This window comes from Cervus elaphus, chromosome 11 (genome assembly GCF_910594005.1).
Source record: "Cervus elaphus chromosome 11, mCerEla1.1, whole genome shotgun sequence".
Classification (NCBI taxonomy): domain Eukaryota; kingdom Metazoa; phylum Chordata; class Mammalia; order Artiodactyla; family Cervidae; genus Cervus; species Cervus elaphus.
The window spans coordinates 59,025,370-59,046,457 of record NC_057825.1 but is presented as its reverse complement, the minus strand read 5'-3'; the positions used below and the strand labels follow the sequence as shown (position 1 = coordinate 59,046,457).

The 21,088-nt window shown below is 51.1% G+C and overlaps 1 protein-coding gene across 2 annotated transcripts in view; it reads left to right on the top strand.

Annotated features, from left to right (window-relative positions):
- The first annotated feature begins 1,077 nt into the window (after window positions 1–1,077).
- UXS1 (UDP-glucuronate decarboxylase 1) overlaps window positions 1,078–21,088 on the top strand; it is a 57,378-nt gene continuing 37,367 nt past the window's right edge. Inside the window, exons 1-5 of one of the 2 annotated variants that reach the window (XM_043917879.1) lie at window positions 1,078–1,250; window positions 14,306–14,333; window positions 15,536–15,584; window positions 16,571–16,614; window positions 20,562–20,622. In XM_043917879.1, coding sequence (XP_043773814.1) covers window positions 1,157–1,250; window positions 14,306–14,333; window positions 15,536–15,584; window positions 16,571–16,614; window positions 20,562–20,622 — 276 coding nt within the window. In that variant the 5' untranslated portion in view covers window positions 1,078–1,156. Of the gene's footprint in view, window positions 1,251–14,305; window positions 14,334–15,520; window positions 15,585–16,570; window positions 16,615–20,561; window positions 20,623–21,088 lie in introns of both variants that reach the window. The other variant, XM_043917878.1, reaches the window with a different exon arrangement.

The window sequence follows — 21,088 nt, the reverse complement described above, 5'->3', positions numbered from 1 at the left end:
GAATGGGTTGAGAGCGTGTTGGGCAGTGGGCGTCCTGACAGGAGGCCGCTTCAGATGTATCATCCTCTGGGAAAGGGCTTAACGATTTTCCTCTTGTTCCACAGTTCTCAAGGTTAATGGGGAGGCCTGGAACTGGGAAGTCTGTCTTACAATCACAGAGTCATGGCATTTGTGCTGAGTAGCTAGAAAGATGTAACCAATTACTGCTTTGATTTATTGCTAATTGTGATGCTTATTTTTCTCGGAGGTTTATAACAAAGTTGAAGAAGGGCATTCGACTGTTTAGCAAAAGAACCCGGCGTCCACAGAGGTTAGAGGCGCTGCGGGCCGCCGTGCAAGGTCTATAATGTCAGCCTGCATCCCCCGCACTTTCGGTCTCCCTCCGGGTCGCTCCAGTCCTGGTTTGGCTAAGGTCCGCGCACACCTGTCTTCCCCCGCCAGGGGCCCAGCTCCCCGCGGGTTCAGGACTCCTTCGGCATCTGTGCGTCCCTGGGCAGAGCTCTTCTCTGGGAGCAGGCATGCAATACCCGCTTATGGAAGAAATGAGCCAGGACAGCGCGTGCATCCGTGTGCTCTCGGCTCATAGCTACGGCTAGTGCATTCACTCTCCTGCAACGAGGCATCCGTTTTGCTGCAGGCAGACAGCGCGGTCCTTTCCTTCCTAGTCTATCCTCACTCTACATCACTAGCAGTACTTTTAAAAATAATAATAATAAACGAGTTATTTTTAAAAGAATGACGTCCTAGCCGATCAGAGGGGGAAACGCACGGAATCTGGACATCAGTGATATGTAAGGGACTAATCGTTGCCGCTGTTTCAGCTAAAGAAGCCAGGAGAACAGGTAACTCTCAGAGTGAGCGGGTAAAGAACTCCAAACACCTGCCTAAATATAGAACAAACCAGCCCGGCGGCCGCCTGGTGCGCTGGTACCCAGGTCTGAGGCTCACCGCCCGCCGCGGCTTCCACGCTTTAGCTCGCGCGTGCGCACGCGCCGCCAGCTGGGGCCGCCGCACTGCGCCTGCGGGGTGGGGCGGGGCGAACGCGGAGCATGCGCGCGGCCCCCGCCGGCAGGAAGCGCGCGCGGGGCGGGGCGGGGCCTCCGGGCCGCCCCCGCCGCCGCGCTCGGAGTCGGGCGGCCGCAGCGCGCGGCCCGGGATGCTGAGCCAGCCGCTTCTTCGCCTAGCGTCCGCCGTCAGCCGCAGGAGGATGAAGCTACTGCTGGGCATCGCGCTGCTCGCCTACGTGGCCTGTGAGTGCTTCGGCCATTCATTCCCGCCCGCGGCCTGCTCCCTCCCGCTCCGCGCGCGGCCGCCAGCCGAACCGCGGACCCTCGGCCCTCGGCCCCGCCGCCGCACACCGGGCTGCGGTCCACGGCTTCCGAGCGTGCGGCGCCGCCGGGCGGGACGCGGGGCTGCGAGGGCTGTCTGCTGGCAGAGCCCCCATCGCGGCTGTCTGCTCCCAGGACAATTACTGAGCGTTTGGCTGCTGGGAGCCCAGTGTCGCCTGACTCCGCCGGCCCGCGGCCGAACCCAGGGGTCCTGGAGCCCACGGGTCTGACGCCCCGGGGTCCTGGCGCCCAAGTGTCTGTACGCCCGGGTGGGGGTGTCTTTGCCCCCAGGTGTCTGCACCTGGGGGGTCCTGGCGCCCAGGGGTTCCCCGCGCCCAGTTGTCCACTCCAGGGGTACTGGCGCCAAGAGGGGGGGGGGGGCCCCGAGCCCAGGTGTCCGCACGCGCCAGGGGTTCCCCGCGCCTGTGTTCTGAGGGTGCGGGTCGACTCAGAGCCGAGGCGCACCGCGGGGAGCGGGGGGCGGGCCTCGGCGCCGCTCCGTTTTGTGTGGTTCCCCTGTCATCACTCCCGGAGGCTTCGGGACGGAGAGCAGGAGGGGACACTTTGCTGGCAGGTGGTACACCCTCTGTCTTAGAAGGGGAAACCGTCCCTTTAAAAAAAAAAAAAAACCTATTGGATGGGAACGTGTTTTCCTTGATGCTATTAATATTTCCCCAAGTACCAAAATTGGACCAAGTGTGAGCTCGTTTGAATCCTAGCCACGAGGCTGATCCACGCTGAGACGAAACACCTGCTCACCGGTTGAGTTACCGAGGTCTGACTCCCAAGTTGAGGGGGCCTCCGGACGTGGCTTCAGTTGAGCTCTAGGCAGATGCGCAGTCATTGAGACCTGGCCTGTCTGCAGCCCAGCTGGGGGCTGTTAGATGCAAGTAGTTTGCCGAGGAGGAAGATGGCTTCTGAAGTGTATGCCAGTCTTGAATCAGGAAGCGGAGACCCCAGGGGGAAGACTGCTTCAAGTTGTGTAATTACTGTTAGGACTACAGTAACAGGGTTCAGACTTGCTGCCAGTTTCCCCATGTGTGGTGAGTCTGTTTCCTTGTCTCATTTAAGTGTCTCAGCAGTCCTAGGAAATAGCTCCTATCATTATTCCCTTTCTAGAGGTGAGTCTGTTAAGACCAAGAGAAATTAGGCAAATGATCACACAGGTGAGAAGCTACAAAGACCAAGAATTTGAGCCCAGGAGGGCTGGGGACCTGCGACTGGAACTCAGGTCTGCCGGCAGGCTGCATGTTGATTCTGAGGCTTCTGCAGGTCAGAGGTCGTGGAATGTCATTCACCATTCTGCAGATCAGGAAACCCTCCGTCCTTACTTTTGTCTGCAAAGCCCTTGTCTTTGTCCCTGTGCTGGGTCCCAGGGATCCCCAAGGTGTGCAGAACGCCTGGGCAGTGGTTCTCAACCTGCTATGTGCATCGGAATGACCTGGAGGGCTTTCCAAACAGAGGCTGTTGCCTCCCATCTCAAGCTTCTGATTCAGTAGGTCTGGGCTGTGGCCCAGCTAGTAGTTTCACCTCATATGCTGTTGGTGTGTTCTGGGGACCCCCACTTGAGAACCACTGGCTTAGATGGTGAGTTGGCCATGAATTAGACTCTCACCTAAATGAGGGTGAAATTACAAACTAGTAGGAAGGAAGCAAAAGAATGCATGAGGGCTCCTGACAGGGGCAACCAGCATGTTTTCCCACGGAAGTGAGGCTTAGGCTGAGAAGTGAGGCATGTGTGGGAGTTAATGGGCTTCCGAGGTGGCACTAGTGGTAAAGAACCCGCCTGCCGGTGCTGGAGACTTGGCTTCCATCCCTGGGTCAGGAAGATTTCCTGGAGGAGGCCATGGCAACCCACTCCAATATTCTTGCCTGGAGAATCCCATGGACAGAGGAGCCTGGCAGGCTTTAGTCCATGGGGTCGCAAAGAGTGGAACGCCCTGTGGCATCTGGAGCAGGGCGTGTTCTAGGAATGCAGAGAAGGGGGGGTGTGGTTAGAGCATAAACATGAAGCGGTGATGAGGCTGCCCTGGCTGATGGGCTGGGGCAGGCAGGCCTTGTGCCAGCTCACTGTGTGGGTGAATTTAGCTGTGAGGTTTAAGATAGGTGTGCAGGCAGTGTCAGTAATGGGCATGGGATGGTAACTCCAAGATGCTTTACAGGAAAAGTGAGTTGGCGACTCCTGACAGTGTCCAAGAGCGGTGATTTCTAGTCTTGGCGCTCCTTGTTAATATAATAATCTTGTGTCCTTGTTTGAGAAAACTGTCCCTGCTCCCAGATGACACACAGCCCCTTCTGGAAAGGCTCTCCCATGTCCTCTCAAGGCTCTCTCCCATCTTCCTCTGTCTCTTGAGCCTGTGCGGGCCCATCCTCCTCCCTCCTGGCACGTAACTCTTCAGTCCAGGGCCCAGGGCCTGAGCACAGCCAGCTTGTGCTGCCCTGGGTTCTTTGCCTGCACGTGTTTTCTCCTATGGGGTTCCAGTCCTTGTAGCCCTCAGGTCAGCGCTGGTCACTGGTTGGAGGAGCTCAGAGGCCTGATTGTCTGAGAGTCATACAACCTGCTAGGGGAATCCATAGGCAGAGACTCAGCTGGAATTACTTGTAGTGTTTTTGACATGAGTACAGTTTAAAAAGTCAGATTGCCTTTGCCTGGTTGCTTGGTGTCCCTGGGCATCTCTTCCCTGCCCATGGGCAGGCGCTTCTCTTCTCTGAACTAATGATCTTAGTGTTTGTGCCATAGCATCCTGTTTCCTAGTTTTTCGTTTGTAGATGCTGTTGTATACCTCGTGACTTTCCCTTTTAGAAGGTGACTATTCTCTTTACTTTCCCCCACCCATGCTCACCCCCACATAGACTTAGTGTGATCTTGAGGAGGTCAGCATTTCATGTTTACACGTGTTGGAGGAGGAAATGACAGCCCACTCCAGTATTCTTGCCTGGAGAATCCTGTGGACAGAGGAGCCTGGCGGGCTACATCCACGGGTTCGCAAAGAGTCAGACACGACTGAAGGACCGAGTGCAGCATTTGGCATTACAGACTAAATGTAATCCACATGCGCCAGGTTGTACGTCCGTCACCTCTTATTCTTCCTGGAGCTGATGACTCTGCTCTGTTAACTCACTGGACTCCAGCGCTTGTCACCCATGTCATCTCCCCCAAGATGTCCCCGAGGAGAGGCCCCTGGCCTCAGCTGTCCGGCTATGTTGGCCTGGAGATCACCTGTCCCCTGACTTCCCTCACCTGATGTCAGGGAAGAGGATTGGCAGGTGTTGGCCATGCCTTCTCTGTCTTCACATTTAAGTGATAGGCGGGTGGTGCAGAATTCTAGAAAAGGCCCCTCAAAGCCTCTCAGGCAAGTTTCCATCCCTCCTGGGTCCAGGCTCTAGCCGGTACCCCGCTCTCTCTCTGCGACTTGATTTCTCCTGGGAGATCCTAGGTGCTCCTTCTGCCCCGGTGCCATCCTCCCGCCACACAGCTTGGCTTGGGCTTGGTCACTCCTCACTCCGGGGGCCTCTTGTGGCCCGTGTGCCCAGAGTGTGTCCTTGTGAACAGTATCCCTGTGGTGGATCACTGGCCTCCTTCAGGACCGCAGTGCTCACGCGCAGAGCCCCTCCCAGAGTGAGGCCTCTGTGCCGGGGCGGGGGGGGGGGGGGGGGGGGGGGCGGTGGCGGGGGCGAAGCCAGGGGCACCTGCCAGTCCACGGATGCTGGTGACATGTGCCAGGCACCTCCAAGCCCTGGCCACCAGGGTCCTTGCTTTGCAGTTCTGAAAACTTGAACTGCCCTTTGGCCTTCCCCCTCCCTGAAACATTCTCCCACAGGTGTGGGGTTGCCAGGTCTCATCCATTTTGTTTCTTCACGTCTATCATTTTAGACTTTTGCTCAAGTTTTCGGGAACTTTGTCATCTTTATAACCGAACTCTTCCAGTGATATAAAACATTTGTTTTTGCTATTATTTTTTGCTCGAGACTTGTTTTTTTTTTTTTTCTCTTAATTTAAAAAACTAAAGCATGTGGTTTTTGTTTCAGAGTTTTCTGCTTGGTGGTCCTTTGCTCCCTTTTCTTCCCATGGAGGGTCTCTTCCCTTTGGGGGGTTCCTTTTTCCTGGGAGGGACCCTGGGCCATCTGCTGCATTTGAGCGGATCCTAGGTGAGTGGAGGGCCGCTGACTGCCCCAGACCCTCAGCTGCCTCCCTTGCTGGTGGATCACTCAGCATCCCCGAGGGGCAGTGCCAGCTTGCCTGGACATCTCAGGGGCCCCACGGGAGAGCTGTGGGGCTGAGTGGTACCCTAGTCATCTCCCCAGCTGACAGGGGCTCGCCTGCTGCAGACCCTCCATCCTACACTCTGCAGAGATGGGACTGGGCAGGGCTGCAGCTGGCAGATGCCCCATGTCCAGGTGTACCAGGCAGGCTCCTTCCTCACCCTCCACAGGCTGCAGGCGCTTCACTCTTCTGTGCTGGCCCCAGGGCTCCTCCCCTTTTGCCTGTCTGTCTCCCCTGTCCCTTATAAGGACACTGGTCAGGGGATGGAGGGCCCAACAGGATAATTTAGGGTTATCTTTTGGTCTCAAGATGCTTCATTACACCTGCTAAGACCCTTTTTCCAAATCAGATCCCCAGGTTCTAGGAATTAGGTTGTGGACATGTTTTGAGGACACCATCAATTTACACCGCTCTTGTTTTTTTTAAAATCACTGAGGACTCAAAGGCTCTCCCAATCTTTGAGCATGTCCCTGATCTCCAGATGCTCCGCGCTCACCTGTGTTTTCTGTGCCCAGACCTGCAATCAGCCACTCCTCCAAGGTGCATGCTTCCTTTCATTGGAGAGTGTGGACTGGAACTCAGGGTCTCTGCACTGGCTGAGGTGCCCTTAGTGGATGGAGCCAGGTGCAGATTTTTTCCCACCATGAGTTTATGCTGCTACCCCCAATTTAAGTTATGACAAGCTTCTTCCTCCTCCTTCCCATCTTGCTAGTTCCTTCTTCCCACAGTGAAAATCTTGTTTCTGACATCAGTCCAAACTCATTTGATGCGTACCACCAGGCAAAACAGTTTCAGAATTACTGCATCGTTACCAGTACCAAGAAAATTCAGAATTTCTCTGTCATTCCTTTTGTCCTTAGACTCTGTCTCGCTCAGGGTGTGCCGTTACTGTGTCGAAAAAGCTCTGTGAAATGTGTTTTTCTGTGCCTGATACAAGTCATGTTCCTTTTTGTTTGTTTGTTTGTGTTCCGTTTATTTTAGGATTTGCTTTCTTCTTTCCAGTTGTTAAAATGTATAAGCCAGTTACATGGTTCAAAAGTCAAACTGAATGAACAGTTCTGTGCAGACGTGTCTTGCTGCAATTGCTGGCCCCCACCCTCTTTCCCATTGTTACTAGTCCGTTTTTTGCATCTTAGGTTTCTCTTTGCAAATGCAGGCATTCATCTGCGTGTGTACAAGCACATGCTATTCATCATTCCCGGAAGGTATCGCACCACCTGGACCATTTTGTTCTCTTTTTTCCTTGCATTGTATTTCCTGGAAAGCTCTGGCATCAGTGTATGAGCGCACCTTTGCTCTGTCTGTCACTCATGTGTATGTGCCCTGAGCTCTCCCGACGACCTCCTGTGCAGGACACTTTCCTTATTTCAGATTCCCTGCTGTTAGAAATAACCACCACAGTGAGCAAGCTTGTGCCCGCTGTCCCCCAGCCATGTCCCAGAACAGCTGTCGTTCCCCCCACCGCCCCCAGCCACACACATCATCAGAGCTTGTGGATGGCATACCAGGCAGAAATGGTCCCTCCTGCTTCAAGGGGCCTCTTTCTTCATACGAGTGATGTTGAGCATCTTTGCAAAGTATTAAAGGGCTGTTAACACCTCTTTTTCTGAAAACTGTTCCATTTGCCCACTTTTCTGTTGGACTTTGGGTCACCTTTCCCCTCATTTTTTAAGAACTCTTCATCTACTGGGGATGTTAGCTGGCCTCTGTGAAGTGAATTGCAACTGTTTTCTCACGTCTTGGGTGGAACAGAGGAAAAATGTCTGTGGTCTCGGTCCTTTCGTGGCACAGAGCTCCCAGAACCCTCAGGGTTTCCCAAGCTGTAGGGGCATCTTCTGTTGTTCTTAAGAAGCCCCCTGTGATCACTCTGAATTTTTGCCTAGGGGGTGACTCAGCGTGGTCCCTAGGTTGGCCTGGGATGGAAGCAGCTCACTGTCAGCCTTACCCACCCACCTCCAGGAAGGGGTTGGAGCTGGAGGTGGAGCTTTGTGGAAAATAAAAGAAACTCCTCAACAATGAGATCTGATGGCTTCCCAGTAAGTGAGGCTCGGGTTCCGTCCGAGACCTTCTATTCCTGAGCTGTAGCCTTCACGATGAACTGGTCGTTGTAAGGAAGCTGTTTCTCTGAGTCCTTTCTAGCAAACGATCAAACCCAAGAAGGTGGTTGTGGGTGCCCTGACTTAGAGGTGGTTGGTTAGTCAGAAGCACAGGTGGCCCTGGGCCTGGAAGCAGGCATCTGAACTGGGGTGTCCTGTGGGCTTGGGCCCCTCGCATATGGGGTCTGCGCTCAGGGCAGGTCGTTAGTGTCCAAAGGGCTGGAGGGCAGGTCGGTAGTGTGGACAACCCATACTCCGGGAGTCAGCTGTGTTCTGGGAGTGGAAACAGACCTTAGCACAGTTTTCCTATTTTCCCACATGGTTCTTAAGAAACGGGTCCAGGTGTCCAGTGGGATTCCTCAAAGTGACTGTTGGGTTTAGGGTTTCTTTGCTAACTGGCCAGTTGGGGGGTTTTATTGGTCACCCTGTACTTTACAAGCAAGGCAGTCCCCTACCTGGATGGACAGAAGCCCTCGGCTCCTCAGCAGACCTCAAGGGACCATCCTTCAAGCTCTCTCACTGCGAGCTGTGGGAATTGCAGTAATGCCAGAGCCCAGAAAGTTCCTTGTGTTCCCCAGCTCCTTCTCTGAGCAGCTATACCCACTCGGCATTTTAAACATGTGTCTCATGTGACAGCAGAAATGGCTTCTAGGAGGTTTCCCTTCTGGGTTTCCCATCTCACTTAGTGACATTTTTACACGTGAAGACTTTTTAAAGGAACAAATGTCATCTACAAAGCCCACGGCTTCTTGCATTTTTTAACCATTTTGTTTTTTAAAAAAAAAGGGAACATCTTGGGGCAAAAAAAATTTTCCCATGGGAACGTTAGTCTGGTTTTCTTAGGAAAGTCTGTGAGTCACTCAAAGGTGTTTTATCGCCGGAGCTTGGGGCTGCCAGTGGGGACTGCTGGGGCTACGGAGCAGAGAACTGGGGAGCCTGTTCTGGGGCTCATCCTGGAGGCCAGCCTGGGGGCGGGGATAGTGCAGGGCTGGCCCAGGGTCCCACAGTGCCCCCACATGTGGCCTGTGAAGGATGCCAGCTGGCAGCCTGCTGGGCTCCCCAGGTCACCTTCTCACCTGGGCAGCTTCCTCTTGTGTAACCACATGGGTGAACGCAGGCCCGGCCAGCTGGGCACAGGTGTGGGGTTTGGGGCCAGCTCTCTCCAGGTCGAGGAGCAGAAAGGCTCCCCGCTCTTCTGTGTGGGATGCTGTCTGAACCTGAGTGCCTGATTCTTTCAGGGGAGCTGAGGGGGAGGCTCCCTCCTCTGACAACCTCATTTTGTATTTGGAGAATTTTAGCAGAAGAGTATCTTTGATTTGAACCTTCCGCTCTGTTTAAACAGCTCTTCCGATGCTTCTCTTGTTACACTGATGGTGCTTCGCGCCACCGTGGAGTTTATCCAGCGCAGGCGGGTGTCTGCTTCTCTGGCCGGGGCTGTCGGGGCTCACGGGGTGAGCCGGGCACCACCGTCCTGGGTGTGTTTAATGCTTTGATCACACGAGGCAGGCAGCCTGCGGGGTTGGGGTGCAGGGTCCCCCAGAACTTCAGTCTGGAGCCAGGTGTTCTGCCCAGGTGGGCATCTTGGGCCTGCGACATGGGCGCTGGGCCCTGGGAGGAGTGTAGCCCAGATCCAGGGTCGACAGGGAATTAAAGGCCAGGTTCCCATCCGTGCTCTGGTTCTGGTAGTTGTGCTGCGTAAGTGACAATCTCAGGACCGGGTGGGACGGAGCGGCAGTGGCTCACCGTGCTCACGGCTCTGTGGGGTGGGAGTGTGAAGAGTCTGTTCTCTTTATGGTGTTATCTGGGATGATGGCTGGGACTCAGCGGGACCGGAGGGTCCACTTCCAGAGGCTGTGAGAGCAGGTCTGCCCTGACCTTCTCTTCCCACACAGGTCGTTACAAAGTATTGAGTAGACTTCCCTGCGCTGTGCACTAAGTCCTTAGTAGTTTTCTGTTTTGAATACAGTAGTGTGTGTGTGTCAGTTCCTAGAATTTATTTTAACTGCATTCACCCATTTCACCCACTTCACCCACCTCCACCCCTGGCAACTGGTAGTCTGTTCTCTGTATCTGTGAGCTTGGGTTTTTGTTGTTTGTCTTTAGATTCTGCATGTAAGTGAGACCCCCTGAAGGAGGGCATGGCAGCCCTCTCCAATATGATTGCCTGGAGAATCCCAGGAACAGAGGAGCCTGGCAGGCCACAGTCCACGGGGTTGCAAAGAGTTGCACATGACTGTGCGACTTAGTATGCACGCACATAAGTGAGATCGTACGTTTGTCTTTCCCTGACTTACGGTGTCCTGAAGATCCATCCATGTTACTGCAGTTGTCAGGATTTCCTTCTTGTCACAGCTGAAACCTATTCCATTGCATATATTCACCACATCTTCTTTATCCACCCTTATTTCTTGAACACATAGGTTGCTTCCATGTCCTGGCTGTTGGATAGTGCTGCTAAGAGCACGGAGGTGCATGTATCCTTTTGAATTAGTGTTTTCATTGCCTTTGGATAAATGCCCAGAATTGGAATTACTGGGTCATATGGTAGTTCTGTATTTAATTTTTTGAGGAACCTCCATACTATTTTCCATAGTACACCACTTTGTATTCCCATCCATGGTGAGTGAACTAGGGTTCCCTTTTCTCTATATCCTTGCCAACACTTGTTATCTCTTATCTTTTTGATAATAGTTATAGTCATACTTAATGACTTTATGATTTCATTAAATGAATGGCTATATCATATTCTCAGCTATTTCTAAGGTCTCCTCAGACAACCATTTCGCCTTTTTGCGTTTCTTTTTCTTGGTGATGGTCTTAATCACTGCCTCCTGTACAGGGTCATGAACCTCTGTCCATAGTTGTTCAGGCACTCTGTCTATCAGATCTAATGCCTTGAATCTATTAATCACTTCCACTGTATAATCATAAGGGATTTGATTTAGGTCATACCTGAATGGTCTAGTGATTTTCCCTACTTTCTTCGATTTCAGGCTCAATTTGGCAATAAGGAGTTCATGATCTGAGCCACAGTCAGCTCCTGGTCTTGTTTTTGCTGACAGTATAGAGCTTCTCCATCTTTGGCTACAAAGAATATAATCAGTCTGATTTCAGTATTGACCATCTCGTGATGTCCATGTGTAGAGTCTTGTCTTGTGTTGTTGGAATAGGGTGTTTGCTATGACCAGTGCATTCTCTTGGCAAAACTCTGTTAGCCTTTGCCCTGCTTTATTCCATACTCTTCATTTCATTCTGAAATACCAAGGGAACATTTCATGCAAAGATGAGCACAATAAGGGACAGAAATGGTATGGACCTAACAGAAGCAGAAGATATTAAGAAGAGGTGGCAAGAATACACAGAAGAACTGTACAAAAAAGATCTTCATGACCCAGATAACCACAATGCTGTCATCACTCACCTAGAGCCCGACATCCTGGAATGCAAAGTCAAGTGGGCCTTAGGAAGCATCACTATGAACAAAGCTAGTGGAGGTGATGGAATTCCAGTTGAATTATTTTAAATCCTAAAAGATGATGCTGTGAAAGTGCTGCACTCAATATGCCAGCAACTTTGGAAAACTCGGCAGTGGCCACAGGACTGGAAAAGATCAGCTTGCATCCCAATCCCAAAGAAAGGCAATGCCAAAGGATGTTCAAACTACCGCACAATTGCACTCATCTCACACGCTAACAAAGTAATGCTCAAAATCCTCCAAGCCAGGCTTTAACAGTATGTGAACTGTGAACTTCCAGATGTTCAAGCTGGATTTAGAAAAGGCAGAGGAACCAGAGATCAAATTGCCAACATCTGGTGGATCATCAAAAAAGCAAGAGAGTTCCAGAAAAGCATGTACTTCTGCTTCATTGACTATGCCAAAGCCTTTGACTGTGTGGATCACCACAAACCATGGAAAATTCTGAAAGAGATGGGAATACCAGACCATCTGACCTACCTCCTGAGAAATCTGTGTACAGGTCAAAAAGCAACAGTTAGAACTGGACGTGGAACAACAGACTGGTTCCAAATAGAAAAAGGAGTACATCAAGGCTGTATGTTGTCACTGTGCTTATTTAACTTATATGCAGAGTACATCATGTGAAATGCTGGACTGGATAAAGCACAAGCTGGAATCAAGATTGCTGGGAGAAATATCAGTAACCTCGATATGCAGATGACACCACCCTTATGGCAGAAAGCATAGAAGAACTAAAGAGCCTCTTGATTAAAGTGAAAGAAAAGAATGAAAAAGTTGGCTTAAAACTCCACATTCAGAAAACTTAAGATCATGGCATTTGGTCCCATCACTTCATGGCAAATAGATGGGGAAACAATGGAAACAGTGACAGACTTTATTTTTTGGGGTTCCAAAATCACTGCAGATGGTGACTGCAGCCATGAAATTAGAAAACGCTCCTTGGAAGACCAACCTAGATGGCATATTAAAAAGCAGAGACATTACTTTGCCAGCAAAGGTCTGTCTAGTCAAAGGTGTGGTTTTTCCAGTAGTCATGTATGAATATGAGAGTTGGACTATAAAGAAAGCTGAGTGCCGAAGAATTGATGCTTTTGAACTGTCGTGCTGGAGAAGACTCTTGAGAGTCCCTTGGACTGCAAGGAGATCCAACCAGACTGTCCTAAATGAAATCAGTCCTGGATATTCTTTGGAAGGACTGATGCTGAAGCTGAAGTTCCAATACTTTGGCCACCTGATGTGAAGAACTGACTTATTTGAAAAGACCTTGATGCTGGGAAAGATTGAAGGTGGGAGGAGAAGGGGAACGACAGAGAATGAGATGGTTGGATGGCATCACTGACTCAATGGACTTGAGTCTGAGCAAGCTCCAGGAGTTGGTGGTGGACAGGGAATCCTGGCATGCTGCAGTCATGAGGTCACAAGAGTTGTACATGACTGAGTGAATGAACTGAGATGAACTGATATCGTACTTCATATGATAGTTCTCCAATTGTAAGATACTTTGATTTATACCATTTTTTAAATTATAAATAAGGCAGTCATTTGTGAAGATAGCTTTCTTGTGTGTATAATTATTTCCTGAGGATAATACTCAAAAGTAAGGTCACATGGTCCAAAAGTATAAAAATATGTATTTTTAGTGAATAGTGAATATATGCTGTGTGCTCAGTCGCTCAGTCATGTCTGACTCTTTGTGACACCATGGGCTGTAGGCTTCTCTGTCCATTGAATATTCCAGGCAAGAATATGCTGGAGTGGGTTGCCGTGCCCTCTTCCAGGGGAATCTTCCTTACTCAGGGATCAAACCCAGGTCTCCCGCACTGCAGGTGGATTTTTACCAGATCTGAGCCACCAGGGAAGCCCAAATAGTGAATAGTTCAGTTCTATTTTAAAATTCTCCCATTTCTTGCTTACTTGCCACTTTTTAGTTATTTATTGCTTATCTTTTACTATCATAGTTTCTTGTGTTTGAACAAGGGCTGTGCTTTTATGCTTTCAACACCCCTTTGTTAACAATGGGAATTTCCTCGGGGGGGGTGTGATCTGGGGGGTGTGATTTTGGACCCTGAGAGTTATCCAGTGAACATTTGTTATCTGTGCTGTGTACCTGAGGATGCAGTGAGAACGTGTCTGGGGTCACCCCTCACCTCGCCACCCGCCTCACACACCGCCCGCCCCCCCCCCCCCGCCCCAAGCTCACACACTCGCCAGCCCTGGACTCCAGGGTGTGTGTGTTTGCTCTGTGTCTCTCCCGGCACCTAGGGGCACCTGGTCCCTGAAGGTGAGAGTATTGGAGGAGCAGCCACGTGGGGCCCGCGCTGGGATGTGGACACACCATTCTCTGTGAAGGTTTCTTTGTGAAGTAACTCTCTGATCGGGAGCTTCAAGTGGGTGTCACGGTCTCCTGTGTCAGTGGTCACCCTTGGTGAAATAATTATAAGTGGTTCACAGTTATTCAAGTGTCTGTCACCCAGGAGGTACCCCCGCAGGGGAAGCTGATGTAGGGGCGATGAGTGAGGGCTGACCACAGAGTCAGGCCACCTGTAGTTTCTCTGGGTCTCATTGCCGTTTGATGGAAGCAGTGGGACTGAGCCCTGGCATCTCTTTTGTTCACGTGGTTCTTTGATTTCTGTGACTGGCTCATCCCCAAAGGCTGGACATACAGGTATCACAACGCCTGCCCCGGGACTTCCCTGGTGGTCCAGTGGTTGGGACTTTGCCTTCCAATGCAGGGGGCGTGGGTTCGATCCCTGGTCAGGGAGCTAGGATCCCACATGCCTTGTGGCCAAAAAAACAAAGCAGAAGCAGTATTATTCAAATTTCAATAAAGACTTTAAAAATGGTCCAGATACCCCCTGCCCCCACCCCCGAAAAGAACCTTAAAAAAAAAAAAAAGGCACGTGCACCATTGCACTCCAGGTCCCAAAATGTTACTCTAAATTAGGAGATATATAGGATCATCTTCCCACTTAAGTTTAGTAGGGCTTATTATTTTAAAAGTGTGTATTTTACTGTCTTCGTGAGCTATAGTGTTCTTACTGTGCTTTAAGATACAGGTTAAAAATTAATGTTGTACTAGTTGGAGTCCTTGAATGTTGCAAACTTAAATATTGACTTTTCCTTTTTCTTTCTCTTACAGCTGTTTGGGGCAACTTGGTTAACATGAGGTAATTGATTTTTAATAACTTGGCTGTTACTTTTGGGCTGAAATGACACACCGGTTACACACATACCTTGGCGGCACAGGCCAATTTGAGGACAGTGTAAAAGTGGAACTGAGCTCCTCACTGCTCACACACCCGTGTGCATCTCTCTCCTGGATGCTCCGGAGGGTGCAGCTAGTGTTCAGGCTGCCCCAGGTCAGCCCAGATGAGAAGAGGGGTCTCTGGGCAGCAGTGGTGCCTCTTTGGTGTTGTCTGCACCCGCCTTCCTGGCTTTCAGGCTCCTGAGATGTAAACGGCATTTCTGGGTGGTTAGAGCGAGTGCTGGGGTGCCTTTCCTAAGCCTATTAGGGAAACCGAGACTGCCCACCGCCCCAGGAGCAGACCAGTGGATGCTGAGACCACCTTCCGTCACAGGGGAGGGGAGGCCCGAGGACCTTCCACTCTGGGTGGGCATCGTTTGTGCTGCTCAACAGAGAACGAGGGGCCCTTGTAAAAGTGGAATCCTGTGTCAACTGTTGCTTCTTAAAAAAGATCAGTCAAAGTAATAGGCGTTCACTGTAAAACCAGATTTGGTGCCATGAGTACGATTTCACATTTAAAGAACAGCCCTCTCCACCTCGTACTTCTTGTGTGACGGTAGAGAACAGCGGTCACATTGTGGTGACACCGGGGGCCGCAGGGCTGTGGGGAGGGGAGCTCTGCCCCACCCGCGCGGCTTGCCCAGTGGGGTTTGCAGGGCGGGTGGGGCCGCGGGGACCGGCTCCTCCCCCTTGGCTGGTGTGTGTCTGCCAACAGAGGCCTCTGTATGTGGCTGGAGGGCTGCTCAGGTCCCATTAAAGGAGCTCAGTCTTTTCAGTTGGAAAAATTCCACTTTGCCTTAAATCCCAGGACAGCCCAGCAGGAACTTGTGCTCCTGTAGACACACTTCCTGCCTCTGATTTAAAAATCGCACACTGGGCATCACGGGAAAGTGATGCGATCTTAGTTTAGCAGAAACACCCCGGAGGTGGTTGTGATCCCTGGAGACCCACCCCGCAGTTGTCTGGTCCCCTGGCCTCCCCTCAGGGGGTGGGGCTGGGCTGATTGCTTGGGAGGAGGCAGTGGTCTGCACTGGTGCTGCATGTTGGGGTGATTTGTTCAGAAATAGACCTCGCGGTCACAGAGCCTTTCAGTCTATCTCAGTCTTGCAGTGTTCTACTCAACAGGTCCATCCAGGAAAACGGGGAGCTGAGAATTGAGAGCAGGATTGAAGAGGTGAGTCTCCTCTCTGTTTTGTTCCCACCTGTCTGCTGTCTCTCCACTTAGTGCCTTTGTCTGTGCTGGTGCCTTATTGTGGCCACATCATGCCAACCGCGATCCACTACCTTATTTAAGAGGAGATTTGCTGTCTGTGAGGCTGTGGATGCACCTCTGCGTCAGCTTTGCCCGTTTATAATGGTGCGACATGTTAAATTCTGCCCCACAGGCAAGATGGGTTCACGCTTTTATGTGACTTTTCAGGGGAGCCTTCCCAGGCTTCCGAAGAGAAAGGGCAGTGAGGATCTTTACCTGGATGGAGACAGGGGTCCGCCTCAGCTCACCTGAGCTGGTGTAGATGGGAACACGGCTGGACTCAGATGCCAGGACCCTGGGAGCTCACAGGGCAGCGGGGACACACGGGTGGAGGGGGGGCCTCGACGAGAGCCGGGGTGTCTGGCCTGCTCCACACCTTCTGTTTAGAACAGTTGCTTGTGTTTTAGTCCAGTGTCTGTGAGGACAGACTGTTGTAACACGGATTTGGGGGGGGGTCGCTCACTGGGATTTGGAGCCACGTGCTGGTCGTTCTGGGCAGCCCCGGCCCTGACATGTGGGTACAGTGGACATGTGTGCTGGGCTGACAGCAGGTGGCACACAGGCAGCTCCTGGCAGTTCTCTGTCTCATGTGAAGAGAGGCAGAGGTGGAGATTCACCTGCTTTTGTGAGCCCGCGCCACCTCGAACGACGCCCATGTGGTCTGGAAGGTGAACTTCCTCAGGGTTCAGGTGTCTCTGGAGTCAGAGATCCCAGCATGCGGTTCAGCATCTTGGCTCTGGAATTGTGACTTGGGGGCTCTGACTTCATTTCAAGCTGGAGGTGGATCGTAGAAGTAATTGGAAATCCATTTTGTGTCATGTCCCATCCTCCTGGAATGTCAGAGTGGGTGGAAGTGCTAGAGGACTGTGTTTCTGCTTCAAAACTGATCCTGGTTATTTTTGTTTCAGATCATTGAACCACTAAGGGAGAAAATCAGAGATTTGGAAAAGAGGTATGTGTACCTGTTATTTGTGGTTTAATCTTTCTTGCCACCATTTTGTGCTAAAGTTATACTGCCTATAACATTTCAGTGGGTGGGATCCAGAAATTCTGCCTTTGACAGGACTGCCATAGTTTGAGCAATTTTAATTGAAGCTTTGAAATAAATAGTTTAAGAAGAAACCCACCACAAGTTTTAGGTTGGCGGAAAGAGAAAAAAAATCTGCCACCAGTGATCATTTTCACATTAACTTTTTTGAAAAGAAAGTGAATCATTTGGGTAACTTTTCTAAGACAGTGGCTTTGCACACAGGATCTCTTGAAATATGAGAATTGCATGACTCCTTTCGGTACCACACGTATGACCGTCATCCTAACGAATTTTCTGGTGACTCGTTCCTGTCAAACATGAGAGTCCCCTGTGACTTGGGGCTGCTTCCCTGCTGATTTCATCCTGAAGGGCTCTGTCCCCCAGGTAGTTGAGCCAGGCAGGTGGCATCTGACTGACCAGGTTACTGTTGGAGTTAGAAAGTCAGATGTGGTTGTGACCTTGTGGTGGAAACCGGCAGAGCTCTGTCTAGTTTCATGTTTCCCGACTTTGTGTTAGGAATGTCCACATAGCCATCCTGCTGCGTGGCAGCATAAGAACGTCCCCGGACGGAACATGAGCTCATTACGTGGGGGCACTGGGCCCAAGAGAAGAAAGGATACATTTGAGAGGTCAGGGCCAGTTTACACAGGGAGACTCAGGGATCAGTGCTGTCTCAGAAGCCTGGGTTGTGGACTCTATGGACCTTTTTTTTTTTTTTTTTTTAAGAAAAGAGTACTGACCCCCTGGCCCCTACTCCCTGAAATTATGATGTAACTGGGCATGCACGCTGGGCTTTGGGGGTTTGCAAATTTCCCCGAGTCGTTCTCATATGCAGGCAAGTTTGATTTCTTTTTTAAATTTTACTAAAGTATAGTTGGTCCACAGTGTTGTGACTCTGCAGTCTTTCTGTCTTCCTGATCACACACCCTAATAACTTGATTATGTGCTTGATTCCATCTCCCCATCTTTAAATATTCTTTGGATAGATAGCAGGTATTAAAGCTACTTAGGGCTTCCCTGGTAGCTCAAATGATAGAGAATCCATCTATAGTGCAGAAGACCTGGGTTCAATCCCTGGGTCGGTAAGGTACCCTGGAGAAGGAAATGGCAACCCACTCCAATATTCTTGCCTGGGAAATCCCATGGCCAGAGGAGCCTGGTGGGCTACAGTCTGTGAGGTTGTAAAGAGTCAAACAAAGGCGGAGCGACTAACACTTTCACTTTCAATGCTGATTAAAATTCTAGGAACTTGCCTGGTGGTCCGGTGGTTAAGACTCTGAGCTTCCGCTGCAGGAGGCACGGGTTTGATCCCTGGTTGGAGAACTAAGATCCCACATGCTGGGCAGCACAGCCAAAAAAATAAAACCTTTGATTTAAAAAAAAAAATTCTTAAGTACTGAGGCTGTGCTAATAAACAGGAAGGTTCAAGTCTGAAATGGGGTAAATAATGACAGCAGGATTGATTTGGGGGTGAGGGACGGTCCATTATTACTGAATTCACAACTCCTCCTGTCTTCTCACTGCTTGTCACTCAGAAACGTAGGCTCTGGTGGGCGGCCTCCCACGTCTGCCGTGTTGCCACTGTGTCCCCAGGACAGGGCGTGGCCTAGAATAGGTGCCCAGGAGAAGGTGCTTGAATACACAGATGCGTGGCTGAGCCAGCACCTGAGCAGAGTTTTAAAGGGGCTCCAGGCTTAGAAGAAGCCCATGCCTTGCCCTTGCCCGGCCCACCCAGCACGGGGCTCCGGGCCTGGCCACCTTGGTCACCCAGCTCTGTCACTGTGGCCTGGGCGGGCCATTGCTTGGCTTCTGGAGCTCTGTGCCCTGGGTCCTCAAAGCAAGAAATGAGGGCTGTGAGATCATTTTTTCAAAGTTTAGTAGCAGTCACACATATGGAGTCTGAAACTCAGTCGCTACACATGGAAGAGAAGCAAGGCACGAAACCCAGCCAGTGTCGTGTTTTCGTGTTTGGTAAACCAAAGGCTTAGCACACACTCTTTGAAGCAGTTTTCTTTTCAGTGTATTTCCTGCAGGAAAATGTTTGCTGTTTCTGCCTGGTGTAAATTACTGTTGCTCAGTTGTGTCTGACTCTTCGTAACCCCATGGACTGTAGCCCGCCAGGCTTATCTGTCCATGGGATTCTCAGGCAAGAATACTGGAGTGGGTTGCTGTTTCCTCCTCTAGGGGATCTTCCAAGTCCAGGGATCAAACCCACATCTTCTGTGTGTCCTGCACTGGCAGGATTTGAAATCTGTTTACCACTGAGCCACCAAGGAAGCCCCATGTACACATAGTGTATCTAATTTCATGTTAAGTTTTCACTCAGGTACTGTTCTAAGCTCATCACTTGGATGAACGTTGATTTCAGTGTCCACATTTGGCACCCCACCCCCACACCTGTCTTACCCTCTGTTCCTCCCGCCCCTTCTGTCCCAAGGGCAGCCCTGGTCCGCTCCCGGTGACACTGTCTATAAACGCTGCAGGGGATGAACCTCAATGGGTGAGGGAAGGGAGGCGTCAGGAGGACCTGGAGAAGGCGCAGACTGGCAGGCCTGGGAGGTGGGACAGAGCCGGGTCAGCTGTGCCTGAAGCTGCTGGGAGCTCAGACTGGGACTGGAGCAAGGGGTGTGTGGTCCTCGGAGAAGGGGGCCGGGCAGGTGTGAGGGTACCCTGGCCAGTGCTGGGCTTTGCTTTGCTGTCCTCCCCGACTCCACTGCATCAGGCACTTGTGTGGCAGCCAGAGCTCAGGCGGCCTGTAGGTTGCCCTTGGCTTCACGGAGCAGGAAGCCCCCATGTGCCTGGAGTACCTGGGGGGTCTTTCTCCAGGGGTGAGAGTGGGGGTCACAGAACTAACTGTGAGTGTGGAATTCTCATCCACCCCTTGGGCATCTCCCACCTGCCTGCCTGTGTTTGGTGTCTGCAAAGGGAACTGACGTCTTGAGAGTCTGGAAGTGCTTGTGGGGGAAATCACATGCCCTGTCAGAGGTCCCCCCACCCCTCCATGCCCAGCTCCCAGCTCCGGTGTCTGTCCGAGGACCTGTCCTGCTCTGTCCAGTTCCACCAGCACAGAGAAGATGTGTTCCATATCTTGGGTGTGCTGGGGAGGTGGAGGCGATGGAGGCTGGGCCCCCACCCAGCATCTCTCCAATTAAAATAATGACTCCAGAGCTGGTCTCTCCACGTTTCTTAAACGCACTTTTGTCTCTGACCGAGTCATTTTAAGAGGATATTTCAAATCTGCGTTTATCGACTCTCATTTGATACTTTCTGTGTTCTTTGCGCGGCACAGGTCCTGGGACATCTGTGTGGGTTGGGGGACCGGTGGTGCCTTCATGGGGGTGGGAGACATTGAAAGCTAAGACGAGACTCAAGACAGGATCAGATGGACCCCGGTGGGTAGGAAGGGCTGATTCCCAGTCACTTTGTCCCGGGGCCTCTGGGCAGGGGAGGCTGGAATCGTGAAACTGCCCAGTCAGTGCATAGGCAGGGAGAGTTGTGGTCAGCACCTTCCTCTCTTACTCTCAGAGGCACAATCCGCTGGGCTGGGTCTCCCTCCCCAGCCCAGGCCCAGCATCTCAATGCCGTGATATCTGGTTTGTGTTTAGCTCTGGCTGCTGGTGGTTGGGTCATCCTTCGATTTTCCCCGCCCAGGGATAACATCTCTTGTCACACCTGTTTGATCCTAGCCAAGAAGCAGGTTCATCTTGAACTCAAGTTAACCAGTGAGGGCTTGGTTCCTACAGCGCTCATTTAGAGAGGAGGGGGAGTCGACAGTAGCAGTTCTCACATCCGCATTTGTTTTGGGGCCAAGTAGAGAAAATACACAGATGTTTTGACTTTTTCTTTTATAATCTCTTTATGCTCTACAGCTTCACCCAGAAATACCCGCCAGTTAAATTTTTATCAGAAAAGGACCGTAAAAGAATTTTGGTAAGTTTACACATCTGATTCATGTTTGTGGTATCAAGTAATTTGCTTTTTAAGTGGAAGTGTAATTTGCAGCCTGTAAAAGTTGCCGGTACAGTGTATACAGTTCAGTGGTTTATGCTTTGTTCACATCCTGATTCCAGAGAAACCCCACGCCCATAAGCAATCACCTCCCAACCTATCCCCCTGTCCCCCGAGCTCCTGGCAACCATGGGAATGACTTTCTGTCTCTGTGGATTTGCCTGTTTTGTGTATTTCAAATGTTGCAACATGTGGTCTTTTTCCTAAGCTGAGTAATGTTTCTGGGGTTCATCCATGCTATAGACACATCCAGTCTCCATCCCTTTTTCTGGCTGAATAGTATTCTGTCGTGAGGCTGGGTCACGTTTTGGTTATCCAGAAATCATTTGATGGGCATTTACTTTGAGGTTACTGTGAACATAAGTTATAAGGCTCTGTGGACATAGCT